Below are 15,446 nucleotides of genomic sequence, written 5' to 3'. Positions count from 1 at the left end.
CAATGTTCTAATTAGGAATAAAAGTAGATACCAAAAATTACTTTATTAATATTGGACACAAAGTTTTAAAAAGAGATCCATTTCTTGTTTGCCTTGAGAATGAAGATTTGAGAAATGCTTTAGGTCAAGGACACTATAAGTCTTTTCTGTTGTCTACTGTTGAGTACTCACGAGTGATTTGAGTCCCATTTGCAGGTGTGAATAAGTGTAAAAGAAATTCATTTCTAAATATATTTTTAAAACCATCCTGATGACCCAGTTTTTACTTAAAATGCTATTTAATATATAAAGTCTGAGAAAAACAAAGGTAAAACTTCAGAAATGAAATAAATCTGAAACCAACAATACTCTAAGAGTAAGCCAACATAGTATAAAACTATTTATGAGGAAGGTATACTTAAAAACTTGGCCATTATGCTTTTGCTGAAAACACTGTATATAATATCAGATAACTTAAGAAAAGCTAATCACATTCTAGTTTAGAAGCCCAAAAATGTTTGAAGGCCTGATTTGCTTTCAGATATGTCATATGACAAAATCAGCATGCTTAATTCTTGAAACAATTAATCCATAAAAAATATATTATTCCCAAACTTGTATCTTAATTAAAATGTCTAACAAACGTTAAGAGGCATGGTTCTTTGAAGTTCCTTCTAACACCAATCAGAAATCTTACATTATATGAGTTCGGATATATTTTAAACAATAATATCACAGCACTCATTTTCCCAAAGTCTCAAAGTTCAGTCACATTTTATTTCTTTTGGCAATAGCCTTAGAAGAGTAAGATATAAACAAAGCTTTTCTCTCATCTCTTCTTGGGAAAATTGCAGTCATATCATTGTTTAACATCAGGTCTCGAAATAGGTAAATCATGGCCTTTATTGCAAGAAACAGGTTGTTAAGGTGTGGGCCATCAACACTAGACAGTCCACAAGCATCCTTCCGTAAATTTAAAATGCAAGTTAAAAAACAGTTTTTACATTGAGTACACATGGACATGAAGAAGGGAAAACAGACACTCAGGCTTAATTGAAGGTGGAGGATGGGAGCGGGAGGATGGAAGAACTACTATCAGGTGCTATGCTTATCCCCTGGGTAACTCAATAATCTGTACACCAAACCCCTGTGACATGCAATTTACATATATGACAAACTTGGACATGTACCTCCAAACCTAAAATAAAAGTTTTAAAGAAACAGTTTTACACATTAGGGGACATACTGAGGTTTTACATTCACGAGTAGAGTTAAAGGTTTAAAAATAAATATTTATTCAAATCATTTTTAACTTTTATTAAAGTGTTACGGTAGGCCAGGTGTGGTGGCTCACGCCTGTAATCCCAACACTTTGGGAGGCCAAGGCAAGCTAAGTCAGGAGTTCGAGACCAGCCTGACCAACATGGAGAAACCCTGTCACTACCAAAAATACAAACTTAGCCGGGCATGGCTCCACATGTCTATTATCCCAGTTACTTTGGAGACTGAGGCAGGAGAACCACTGGAACCTAGGGGCACAGGTTGCAGTGAGCCAAGATTGCACCATTGCACTCCAGCCTGGGCAACAAAAGTGAAACTCTGTCTCAAAAAAAAAAAGAGAGAGTGTTAGGGTAGAGATGGGATTGCATAAAATAAGGGTATAGATTGAATTTGGGCTAATCCTGGGCAAAATTCCAAAGTAAACTAAATGTTCATATTCCTTCTTAGGTTAAATCACATAAAATTGACATTTTTATAGGTCTAAAGAGTTGAATAACAGCAATATCCTTAATTCGTCCTGATGCTATCTCCATCCCAACCCCTAGGTTGCCTTTCTGTTGTCTACATCCTCAAAACCTCAGTTGTATCACGTCACACTGGTCTGGTTTCAAATCCCCCATACTCCAAAATATGTCTTCACCTGCCCCAAGTGAATTCTTAAGTAGAAGAAGTTCAGATGAAATAAAGTTAAGGAATTTAGTTCATGAGGGAGATATTCAGAAAGAGATGGTCCTTGCAAGATGACTTAAATCAAACTACATAAGCAGCCAAACTCATCATCCTATGTATTTATTAAAAAAAGTGATTGCTGGAGAGGATATGGAGAAAATGGAACACTTTTACACTGTTGGTGGAAGTGTAAATTAGTTCAACCATTATGGAAGACAGTATGGTGATTCCTCAAGGATCTAGAAATAGAAATTCCATTTGACCTAGCCATCCCATTACTGGGTATACCCAAAGGATTATAAATCATTCTATTATAAAGACACATGCACACGTATGTTTGTTGTGGTGCTGTTTACAATAGCAAAGACCTGGAACCAACCCAAACACTCATCAACAGTAGACTGGACAAAGAAAATGTGGCACATATACACCATGGAATACTAGGCAGCCATAAAAAACCATGAGTTTGTGTCCTTTGTAGAGACATGGATGAGTCTAGAAACCATCATTCTCAGCAAACTGATACAAGAACAGAAAACCAAACACCACGTTTTCACTCATAGATGGGTGATGAACAATGAGAACACTTGGGCACAGAGAAGAGAACAACATTCACAGGCTAGGTGTAGGGGAGGGGAGGAAAGGAAAGGGGAGTGGGGCAGGGAGGGGAGAGACAGTGGGGTGGGGGGAAGGGAGGATGGGAAGGGATAACACTGTGAGAAATGCCTGAAGTAGGCGGTGGGATTGGGGGGATGGAGACAGCAAACCACCATGCATGTATGTACCTACGCAACAATCCTGCAGGATGCAGGTTGTGCATATGTACCCCAGAGCCCAAAGTACAATTAAAAAAAGAAAAGTATTTCCCTGCAACTGGCAGCAAGCCCGCACATTACAATAATGTCATTCAAGCATATACCTATAGAGATTACTCCTCTTCAAATTGAAGTATAGAATGATTTGGGCAATTAAAATATTTATTCAACGCAGAGTTCTCTGAGTGATCTCTTTTCCTTTCAGACCTATTTTTCTGACTTAGCATACTTCAAATTAATGAGTATGTAATGCATATAATATTTTGACATTATTAGAAGTTTATGTTTCCTTATCAGTAACACAATGACCACATCTGCTGTTATTTTATGTGGGTGGCAAGATAGTAAGGTAACTATAAGTATGAACTCAGCTAGTTTCCTGGGGTTTGAGTCCTGGCTCCTCTGCTTAGCAGCTGTGTGATCTTGGGTAAGATGCTTAACCACCTGGGCCTCAGTTTCCTCTTCTAAAGAGAGAGGATAATAATACTGACCTAATAGGGATGCTATAAGTATTATGCAAATTTAACTAAATGAGCTGGTATTCATAAGTGCTAGAACAGTGACTGGTGTACCTTTTAATGGTTTTTAAATAAGCTACAGAATATAAGACAGAGGACAGAAGAAAGTTATCTATGACTTAGGCAAGTGGTCCAGCTAGGTCAAAACATTAAGGAAAAAGCTTGCTTTTTCTAGCACAAAGAAGAGAAAACATAGAAACCTTGTGCCATAACAAAGCCAAAGCCTCAGAGAGGAAAAATATTTCTTACAAGTTGAGAAAAAATGAGAAAAACTGAAATATGTTGACCCCACTTTCCACTGGGAGCTCTAAGGAAGGAGAATCAATCTGCCCAGCATTTCGTCAGCCACTTAGAGAAGCCACAGTCAGGCATAGCAAAGTCACATCTAGCATGAGCTAAATTAGCATGCCCCTGAAACTCCTGCTTGTGCCGTTTGGGAGTGGGGAGGTCATCAGTGGGTCTGGTTGGGAGCTTTTCATGTGGTATTGTTGTAGTTTTATGTAAAATGGTCCTAAGAACAAGGATTATCAATCAGCAATGAATTAAGGGGTGGCAGGGGTGGCACAGTAAGACAGTACAGTCCCTGGAGAGCTGGCCTGGGCCTCATCAGCCTAGGGCACCAGCAGGCCTCACCAGGTCAAGGCATTAGAGACCACAAGTTACAATAGATTTCAGCAGTGGACCCAAAGAACACTCAAAAACAGAACCAGACAAATTATAAATGCTGTGGATATCAGCTCTCACGTCCTCAGAGACCAACTCCGCAAGATCTCACTATGTTTCCAAACACCTCAACTCCATACTGAAGAGGAGCAGGAGGAAAGGAAGAGGAGCTGACGAATGAGTTTTTCAAAAGTGAATGGACTACCCAAGAGGCTAGTTAAAGATATGGTAAGTTTACCAAATTGAATTCCATATCATTTTCTCTACTTTCTCCTAGGGTGGGACTCATGAGGAATATAGTATATTAACTAGTAAAAATATTGAAATATATCTTCTTTATATTTTTGAATATATTAAAAGTAAATTGGGCTGGGCCTGGTAGCTCATTCCTCTAATCCCAACACTTGGGAGGCCCAAGCAGGTGGATGACTTGAGGTCAGGAATTCAAGACCAGCCTGGCCAACATGGCGAAATCCTGTCTCTACTAAAAATACAAAAAAAAAAAAAAATTAGCCAGGCATGGTGGTGGGCACCTATAATCCCAGCTACTCGGGAGGCTGAGGCAGGAGAATTGCTTGAACCCAGGAGGCAGAGGTTGCCATGAGCCAAGATCACGCCATTGCACTCCAACCTGGGCAACAGAACAAGACTCTGTCTCAAAAAAAAAAAAAAAAAATCACCTGCAAAAAACACAATGGGAGAATAGCACATTGAATTTTCAAAGAATAATTTTGACTTTTGAAAAACTATTTTGTTTCATAAAATTACCTATAAAGGAAAAGATGACGTATAAACAGAATGTTCAGATCGCCAGCTTTGGAGTCTAGCTGCTTTGATTGGAATTACAGTTCCATCCCTTTCAATAACTTTTCTAGGGGAAGTTATTTAACTTCTTGATGTCTCAGTTTCCACACCTATAAAAATAGAGTATCAGTCCTTTCTACCTCACATAGTTGCTTGGAGATAACACATGCACAACCTAATAGTTTCTGTTTCAGGATCCATTTTAAATAGTATTGAACAGACAAAAGTCTGAAACAGCTTCTGGCACACAGTATGTGCTCAGCTATGATTAGCAGTAAATATACCAGCCAGTAGAATTGTATCAGTCAAAAGCAAGTTGATGGGGAGAGAGACATTGGTCAAAGGATATAAAATTTTAGATAGGACGAATAAGTTGAAGTTGTCTATTGTATAACATGGTGACTATAGTTATTAACAATGTATTGTATACTTGAAAATTGCTAAGAGATTAGGTTTTAAGTGTTCTCGTCACAAATAAATGGTAAGTATATGAAGTAATGCATACATTAAGTAGCTTGATTTAACCATCCCACAATGTATACAGGTTTCAGAACCTCATGTTGTACATCATAAATGTATATCAATTTTGTCAATTAAAATAAAACTTTTTTAAAAGAAAATAAAAGCAAGCTGATATTTCAACCAGCTAATCTTATCTAAAAAGATTCCTCCAAGCTGTGATAGAAATATAGATATACTTCTAGCCATATTTTCAGTAGCATGCGTGTGATTAAACTGCTATTTTAAAATCATCTTTTTATTATCTATGTATAACCTACCCATGTACAGCCTATGTATCTAGTTTATATTACTTTGAACACTAAATTTACATAATAATTTTGTAGAAGCTGGAAAATGGGCAAGGTCTTCCAACCAATTATCAAAATTAAACTACTTTATGGAAACAAATGACTTGGGATAATTTATTTCGAACTTAACAATGTAGAAAAATGGAATTTTTGTTAATTATTTACCTTTGATCTCTGTAACAATTAACCAAATGGCATAAACATAATCTTCTTAAGACATGAGAACAAACAGTTACATGGAACAAATGGAAACTAAAGCTCAAAAGGCTAGTAGTTTATAAAATTCTTATAGCCACCTGTCACAGTGACAGGTGGCTATAAGAATTTTATAAACTACTAGCCTTTTGAGCTTTAGTTTCCATTTGCTAAGTAGTTAGTTTGTTAGTTGAGTCTTTTGGTAAACATTGCTTGCCTACTCAAGTTTGACAATGCGCTAAGTACATTAGTTTGATGATGGGAGAGGTGGGGAAAGATAGAGAGAGCTAAAGAAGCAGAAAATATGTTCTCTACTCTCAAAGATCTCACAGTCTAGCTCTAGAAATCTCCTATGCACCCACAAGATAAAGCAAATGATCATAAAACAACATATGCAACATAATATTGTAAAATATTTGTATGTGAGTACTGGGAGGATATGGAAGATAGAATTAAAGGGATAGAAATTATTATCTAGAATCAACATACATATAAAATGTATTCATTTATTAAAACATTGAACTAATCTTAGTAAAAAGTATATATATATATGTATAGTTGCTCCTCCATATCCTTGGTTCCACATCATAGATTCAACCAACCGCAGACTAAAAATATTCCAGGGGAGAAAGAATTCCACAAAGTTCCAAAAAGCAAAACTTGTATTTGCCACATGCCAAGTACTATGTTGAAGCCACATCAATAAAGCGATGTGTATGTATTGTACTAGGTATTATGAGTAATCTAAAGATGATTTAAATACAGGAGAATATGCACAGGTTATATGCAAATGCTACACCATTTTATATAAAGGACTTGAGCATCCTCAGAGTTTGGTACCCACTGGGTATCCTGGAATCAATCCTCCATAGGTATACATACTATGACCATAAATTGAGACTCTCTCTTGTAAGTATTTTTTTATCTGAAGTAAACTCCAGGTGTGTGGCTTCATTCAGAAAGACCAAATGAACTTAGTGCTTTGTAATTTATTTCAGTAAAGTAAAAATATAAATCTAATTTCCACTTTCCTTCTTTTCTTTAACCATAGTTTTTCTCCTTAACCTACAATGTACACAATGATGTTATTTGAATCCTATGTAGATATATAAAATAGACTACATAGGCTGCATGAGCAATGAACAAGGATAAAAATTGATTACCAGACATAAATATTTCTAAATTGTTGTATAAAAAGAGGATCCAGAGAAACATAACAAAATTACACTATTAATCACTTAGCAAATAATTAACATAGTCTACTGTTTTGATGCTTAATTTCATAGGTCATCACTGTTTAGACTCTACCAGATCACATGTCCAGTGAGTGCACTATCTTGAAGGTTAACTCATTCCATTATTTGCTAGTTATCATTGCAAGAAAATTTGTCCTTATACTGAGTTCACGTCCCCCCCACTAATTTCCACTCAGTTATTGTCTTCAGCAAAACAACATAAATTGGTTCTTCCTAAGACAGTAACAAACACAATGAACACGAAATAATGAGAATAATTCACATTATAGAATACATACCATATCCCAGGCACAGTGCCAAGTATTTTACACATATCAGCACACCTTGAAGATATTGTGGGTTCGGTTCCAGATCCCTGCAACAAAGTAAATCACATGAATATTTTAGTTTCCCAGTGTATATAAAAACTCAGTTTATACTCTATTGTAGTCTATTAAGTATGCAATAGCATCATGTCCAAAATATGTTCATGACTCAACTTTAAAATACTGCTTTAAAAATGCAAACAATCCTCTGAGCCTTCAATAAGTCACAATCTTTTTGCTGATAGAGGGTCTTGTCTTGATGTTGATGACTGCTGATTGATCAGGGTGGTGGTTGCTGAAGTTGAAATGGCTGTGGCAATCTTGTTGTCTCATTGATTGACCCTCTCTTTCACAAAAGATTTCTCTGTATCATGTGGTACTATCTGATAGTATTTTACCCTCAGTAGAACTTCTTTCTAAATGAGAGTTAATCCTTTCAAACTCTGCTGCTGCTTTATCAACTAGGTTTATGTAACATTCTAAATCCTCTGTTGCCATTTAAACAATGTTTATAGCATCTTCACCAGGAGTAGATTCTATCTCAAGAAACCACTTTGCTCATCTATAAGAAGCAACTCCTCATCCGTTCAAGATTTATCATGTGATTGCAGCAATTGAGTTACATCTTCAGGATCTATTTCTATTTCTAGTTCTCTTGCTATTTCTATCTCAGCTGCAGTTAATTCCTCCACTGAAGTCTTGAAACCCTCAAAGTCACCCATGAGAACTGGAATCAACTCCTTCCCAAACTCCCGTTAATGTCGATATTTTTATATCCTTCCATGAATCACAAATGTTAATTAATGGCATCATCTAAAATGGCGAATCCTTTTCAGAAGATTTTCAATTCTCTTGGCCCAGATACATCAGAGGAATCACTATCTATGGCAACTATAGCCTTACAAAACATATTTCTTAAATAATAAGACTTGAAAGTTAAAATGATGCCTTGATCCATGGGCTACAGGACAGATGTTCCTAGTAGGCATGAAAAAAAGCATTGATCTGCTTATATGTATCCATCAGAGATCTTGGGCAGCCAGGTACATTGTCAATGAGAAGTAATATTTTGAAAGGAATATTTTTTTCTGAGCAGTAGGTCTCAACAGTGGGACTAAAATGTTCAGTAATCCATGTTATGAAGACATGTGCTGTCATTCAGGCTTTTTTTTCTTCATTTATAGAGCACAGGCAGAGCAGATTTGGCATAAGTCTTAAGATCCCTGGGATTTTGGGAATGATAAATGAGCACTGGCTTCAGCTTAAAGTCACCAGTTGTAATCCCAGCACTTTGGGAGGCCGAGGCGGGTGGATCACGAGGTCAAAAGATCGAGATCATCCTGGTCAACATGGTGAAACCCCGTCTCTACTAAAAATACAAAAAATTAGCTGGGCATGGTGGTGCGTGCCTGTAATCCCAGCTACTCAGGTGGCTGAGGCAGGAGAATTGCCTGAACTGAGGAGGCGGAGGTTGCGGTGAGCTGAGATCATGCCATTGCACTCCAGCCTGGGTAACAAGAGTGAAAGTCCGTCTCAAAAAAAAAAAAAAAGTCACCAGCTGTATTAGCCTCTAACAGGAGAGTGAGCCTGTCCTTTGACACCTTGAAGCCAGGCATTGACTTCTCTTCTCTAGCTATGAAAGTCCTACATGGTATCTTCTTCTCATATAAGGCTGTTTCATCTAAATGGACAATTTGTTTCATGTAGTCATTTTCTTCAATGATCTTAGCTAGATCTTCTTGATAACTTTCTGCAGCTTCTACATCAGCACTTGCTACTTCACCTTGCACTTTTCCATTATGGAGACAGCTTCTTTCCTTAAACCTGCTGGACCAGCCTCTGCTAGCTTCTAATTTTCTTATTTAGCTTCCTCACCTCTCTGAGCCTGTATACAGAATTGAAGACTAAGGGCCTTGCTCTGGATTAGGCTTTGGCTTAAGGCTTTGCAGCGGGCTTCATCTTCTGTCCACACCACCATAACTTTCTCCACATCAGCAGTAAGGCTGTTTTGCTTATAATTTGTGTGTTCACTGGAGTAGCACTTTTAATTTTCTTCAAGAACTTTTCCTTTGCATTTCTAAGTTGGGTAACTGATGCAAGAGGCCTAACTTTCAGCCTCTCTTGACTTTCAACATGCCTTCCTCACTAAGCTTAATCATTTCTAACTTTTGATTAAGTGAGTGTTGTGTGACTCTTCCTTTTACTTGAGCACTTAGAGGCCCATGAAGGGTTATTAATTGGCCTACATTTCAATATTGTTGTGTCTCAAGGAATAACGAGACCCAAGGAAATGGAGAGACACAGAGGAACAGAAGAATAGTCAGTGAATGGAGCAGTCAGAACTCACCAAACCTTTCTTGTTTAAACCTGTTATAATATATGGGTGCAGTTAGTGGTACCCCAAAACAATTACAATAGCAACTTCAAAGATCACAGATCATCATAACAAATATAACAATAATGAAAAAGTTTGAAATAATGTGAAAATTACAAAAATGTGACATATACATATAAAGTGAGCACATGCTATCAGAAAAAACGGTGCCTGACAAGATTTCCACAAAAATTTAATGTGTAAAAAACACATCTGCAAAGTGTAATAAAACAAAGCACAATAAAATAAGGTATGCCTATATCACATTTCTTAAACCTCACAATGACTACAAAGGGTAACTATAATTATTATTCCCATTTTTCCATTGAGACAACTCAGGAAGACAGCTTAAATGAATTTTCCAAGTATACGTAGCCAGTATTTAGCCACGAGGCTCTAACCTCGGACAGTTTGACTTCAGAGTCTGTGCTTCTGTTCCTTATACTGTATTGCCTCACCTTGTTAGGTAACCAGAACCATAATCTTTCATAATATTACATGGGAACTGTTACAACACGCATTGTTCTCCCCTGTGGAGGATCATTCTGAAGATCAGTCTAAATCTGAATGCAATCCTATCTGCCAAAATAAATCAAACTTTCAAACCAATCTTTTTAGCAGCTCGTAGGCAGATCATAAGAAATGCTGGAGCAGAGGTGCAACGTAATACAAAGAAAACAAGACTGGTGTCTGAAGGCAGTAAATGACAGCAGTTGATTTGAGGACTACACATATAGTTGATAAGGTCACCTTATTTGAAAACTGATCTTTGAGCAGCTGTAGAGCATAAGAACTTCCTGTACAAACTGACAGAGTCTATAAATAGAAAACAGTCATTTTAGCACAGACCAATGAGATGTAGTGAATGTTTGTTTGACCAAACTTTGTAAAATGTCAGCAGTACTTAGAAGCTGAAAAAATTGAAATCTGAAGTGATACAATCCTTTAAGGCATATAGGTAAAGTTTTCAGACACTTTCTAGTAAAAAGCAAATGGAATCAGTCATTTTCCACAACATAGTTTTTATTAGTGGTTGCCTATATACTTATGTTAAAGATAAATGTAGTTCTACCCTTAGAACTAGGCAAGCAGTATCCCAGCCCTAAGCCCACCTCTTTAGAGGGTGTAGTTTCTGGATGGGCAATTTCTAGCTTCACTTCTCCTTTAGCCTCAGTTCCAAAATAAAGATGCAATGGAGGACTATAGCCAACCTGCTGTGGACATTTTATATGAGCAAAAAGCAAACTTGTCTGATTGTAAATCACTGAGACACAGGGATTGTTTGTTACCAAACACTTCTTAGCTGACTGGTACAAATCAGTATTTTCCAAATAATGCCATATTCTTTGGAAATATACTTTTAAAGTATATACACTGTACTATTCAGCAAATAATGTAATTGTTTATGCAGCCATTTTCCTATTATTAAATTGAAAAATAATGTGATAGGACCATCATTACAGGTATAATCAAATTATGTGAACACAGATAAGCACATAATTCCACATCATTCTAGATAATTCTGTTTTGAAAAAATTTTAAAGACAGCTTTAAAGGGGTAGTGTCTTGTCAGATTGTTCTTAAAGATGACAAGAATCTCTGGTGGTAGACAAGGAAGGCAAAAGCATTGTACACAAAAATGTACATGAACATTTCAGTAATGTCAAGGAACCAGTGCTTGCTTCCAGAGCAGGGTCTAAGGAGAATGAATCCAGAAAGGAACCACGAAAGAAGATGACAAAGGATCTTGAACCCTATTCTAAGGAATCTAGATTATCCTAGAGGAAAGGGAAGACATCAACTCTTTTGAAAAAAGGTAGGCTAAATCTGAGCTTTTGAAATGCATTTTATGGAGGAAGGAACACTTTTTGGAGTCAGGGTACAAGTTTCTACTGAGGCAAATTTACTTATGTGTAAAAGTATATTTCAGTGGTAATTTGTGTATTAAATTATATAAGTTAATAGATACCCAGGATTGATATTCAGATGTGAACTGGCTATAAGTGCAGAGTATGTTTTGAAGGAGGGAGCTGGTAAAAGCACAGTGTCCTGGCAATGTAATAGTCCAGGCAAAAGGTAGTGGGGTTGACAACCTAGGAAAACAGCAGTGCGGAAGCAAGTAACCAAGAGATTCAGAAACATTCCAGAGAGCTAAGAGACAGGACTTGGTAACCAACAGGATGCAGGTAGTGAGAATACTGGGAAAATAGAATTGCAATCATGGAGTCCTGCTAGAATGGTGAATGGACAAGTAAAACCAAGAATAGAAACAGAAGGCAATTCTATAGAAGAAAAAACAAATATGTCTTGGAAGCTTGAGAAAAATTAAGATCATGAATCCATAGGTCCTATTAGGCGGAAAGTAAAGCTGCAATGGGGTGAATTTGATCAATGTCAGTAACATGGATAATTTGAGCACCAGGAACACTTGTCTGTCCACAATATGTAGGACGGTAGAGTGAACAATTCTTTTATCTGAAAAAAATTCAGGTTTTTACTTCTAGATTTTCAGGAAAGGTAAAAATGAGAATCAAACACATCAAACACATTGTGTGAGAGATCCATATTCCCCATTTTGATCCTCTCTTCACCTACCCCTTGGGGAAAGTGCTTAACATAGTTGCACCTGTGTGGCAATAACATACATACAATATATAAATGCGTATGTGCCATATATATATACATGGTATATCTATAGTGTAAGATATATGTGTGTATATATGTGTGCACATGTTTCATTTCTGAATGGCAATAAAACAAAACAACCTCTACTGTATATATGGAAATATGTACATATATATACAGACACACACACATTCACACACAGCACATAAATAGGCTTTCCTTGTTTTCCTTGGGGATTGGTTTTAAAACATCCCTCCCACCCCTGGCAGATATCAAAATCTAGGGATGTTCAAGTCCCTTAGATAAATAGTGTAGTATTTACATATAACCTATACACATCTGTACACTTTAAATCATCTGAAGATCACTTAAATCATCTGTAGATACAATGTAAATGCTATATAAATTTTTGTTATACTGTGTTATTTTCACATTTGTATTATTTTTGTTGCATTGCTGTTTTTTATTATTTTTTCCAAGTATTTTCTACCTGCAGTTGGTTGAATCTGCAGATGCAGAACCCATGGATATAGAGGGCCAACTGTATACATGTACATACATACACACAATAAATTAATTAATATAGGTACTATATATCTATATGGTATATGTGTATAGCCTAAGGTATTTATGTGTATATTCATTTATGTTTAAAATGGCAGACTCAAGGCCAAGGAATAAGGGGTTTTCCTACTTCTACCTCTCTGTGCCTGCAACAGGGGATGAGGAGGCCAGATTTATGAGACTGTTCTGAGCATCTTGAAGCTGCTATTCCAGAGCAGCTGTGTCTTTTCCACAAGGGAAGCTTTCCCCTTGTATCCTAATTGGGCATGAAATCTGACTCACCAGCACAAGTTACAGTGGAGCCAGCCAACAGAGCAGCTGCCTGTGAAACCCCCTTGAATAACGCACATCCAGTGACTGAAACTGATGTGGGATGAAACACGGGGCCCTGTTAACCTGGCACATGCTACATGGAGTTCAAGCCACCTCAACTCTCACCACTCACTGCAATGAATTGTCCTAGTGTGTTTGTCCTCACGGCTTCTCAAAGGCCAGAAGTGGCACAAGAGCCCAGATATTTTTATCCTGGTGGTAGATGTAATGACACAATATTGGCACAGTAACTCATTCTTTTTATACACTAACTCATTCCATAGAAATTAGAGAGTATGTTCCCAGCGAAGAGTCTGATCTCGAGAGTTTGATCCATTGCAGATTTGGAAATCAGCATCCTACAAAATAATATCCATTATTGGTAAGCCTCCGTCAGGCTCTAGGCAAACATTATGGATTGATGGCAGAAGGTAATAGATCTCAAAATCACAAGCTTTGGAGTTAGTTGAGGAGACAAGAAAGTCTAACAATTATTGCTGGATAATGTTGGGCAAGTTGCCCAACCTCTCTGAGCTTCAGCTTCCTCATCTGAGGTTGCATATTATTTTTAACACAGAGGATTGCTGCGGGGTTTAATTGACATCGTGGATACAAAGTCCGTGGTATGTAGAAAGAGCTAAATAATGCAGCTGTTAAGTATTCGATTACAACTTTTCCTTAAAACCATCACATAACCAAGATTCGTTTTAGGAATATATCAAGACAATAAGAGAGTCTCCTTCATAAAACAGTCCTCCTTGCTGTCCTAAAATTTCACAATCAGTAATCCCTTCTTAGGTTTGCAAGTATTTCAGTTCTTAAGAATTCATTGACACAAACAAAACCTCTCTTCTGTGCACCCTAGATAAAGAAACGGGCTAATTTGCATTCAGAAATCTAAAAAAGAAATTCTGTTCCCAACGATGCCCTTTGCTTGAAAGGAAATCTTGGGCTCTGAGGAAATGGGGTTCAACATAGCTTAGACTGTTAATGAAAATTATTGATTTATATTCCCTCCTGATCACTAATTAGAGTTAACGCAACTTAATGACCCAGCTTCTCTGGAAACTACTTATCAAGATAGAGACACCCTAAGGAACTGCATATGCTCGTTCCGGACACCACGGTAAGAGAGGGTACTATAGAAGAAACTAACGATTCATGCCCTGGAAACCAGAATGACGGGGCCAGAGGGAATTCGGGTTAGTTTGATATAGAAAAGCCAATTTTATTGCAGTCTCAGTAATTGTTATACTGAAAATGATTTCAACCTTATGAGGTACACAGATACACACATATGTCTGTATAAAGCTCAGTAAGGACTTAGCACTATAAGGAATTTCAAAGAACGTCTAGTCCAGTCTTTCTTTAAGAGGAAAAGAAGCAGAGGCTCAGGACCGCTAAGCAATTGTTCAGGTTTACATAGCTGCTTAATAGCAAAATGAAGAGTTCTAGCTCAAGTTTCCTGATGTTCTCTGCGTCATGATCCTATGCTGACTTTTCTTTAAAGATTCCCTATGTTGAAATGCCTCTGGTTCCCAATTAGGGATATGGATTGTGAACAACCAGGAATTCAGGGTAGACACGACAGGAAACTCAGCTCTGTCTGATTTGCCCAGGTTATACCCTAATAATTTCTCTGATAATCATTTATTTTCTTTGTGCCTTTCTCCTACCCAGCTACGTGAAGAGTCAGGGTAATAAGCTTCTTGTTAACTCACGCTGTTCGCTGCTGTGATGCCCTAATGGCCCATAAGAGTTAACGCTCCTAATCCCTCTCCTTGCTGTGTTTTCCTGGAACTGTGTACTGTGAGATAACATTTTCTGCAAACACATGTTTGTGTCCTCCTAACCAGCCCCTCCTCAGAGGGGATCCTCCTACATTAGAGCTCCTAGGGAACATTCCATGGGAGTCCCGAAGGCCAAAGCTGGGGTTCCCTAGCTGTGGAGGGGGAGGCAGCCTTTCATTAGCACAGCCTTCTCTTCTCGCCACCTGCAGGGTGACTGGCTGTTCCTGACCAGCATCTCAGCACATCCTCAATGTATATTGAGCTCTCATCTTCACCATTATCACTGTGTTCCCCTCCTGATCAACCCTATTACCACCTCTCTGTCACGAGCTAAAGAGAAAACTAAGTTATAATTGCGCTAGTCTTCATAACAGCATGACAGTCCTGCCTGGTCTGAAACTACTTACAGAAAATAGAGCCAAAGAGGAGTAAGTGTACGCAGGTAAGAAAGGAGGGGCAACATTGGTATGCATTTTACACAGGGGCC

At 37.6% G+C, this 15,446-nt stretch overlaps 2 protein-coding genes across 9 annotated transcripts in view; one reads left to right on the top strand and one right to left on the bottom strand.

Annotated features, from left to right (window-relative positions):
• The window catches only part of LOC100406559 (orofacial cleft 1 candidate gene 1 protein), a 212,734-nt gene that overhangs the window by 174,017 nt on the left and 23,271 nt on the right, over nucleotides 1–15,446 (bottom strand). For all 8 annotated transcript variants that reach the window (XM_035294963.3, XM_035294964.3, XM_035294961.3 and 5 more), the window contains exon 2: nucleotides 7,268–7,344. The gene's annotated coding sequence lies outside the window, so the exon portion shown is untranslated. The remainder of the gene's footprint in view (nucleotides 1–7,267; nucleotides 7,345–15,446) is intronic.
• LOC144582382 (uncharacterized) overlaps nucleotides 14,348–15,446 on the top strand; it is a 47,251-nt gene continuing 46,152 nt past the window's right edge. The window contains exon 1 of the mRNA XM_078370877.1: nucleotides 14,348–14,371. Coding sequence (XP_078227003.1) covers nucleotides 14,348–14,371 — 24 coding nt within the window. The remainder of the gene's footprint in view (nucleotides 14,372–15,446) is intronic.

This window comes from Callithrix jacchus, chromosome 4 (genome assembly GCF_049354715.1).
Source record: "Callithrix jacchus isolate 240 chromosome 4, calJac240_pri, whole genome shotgun sequence".
NCBI lineage: Eukaryota > Metazoa > Chordata > Mammalia > Primates > Cebidae > Callithrix > Callithrix jacchus.
Note: the sequence above shows the minus strand (reverse complement) of the source record. Positions and strands in the feature narration are given on the sequence as shown.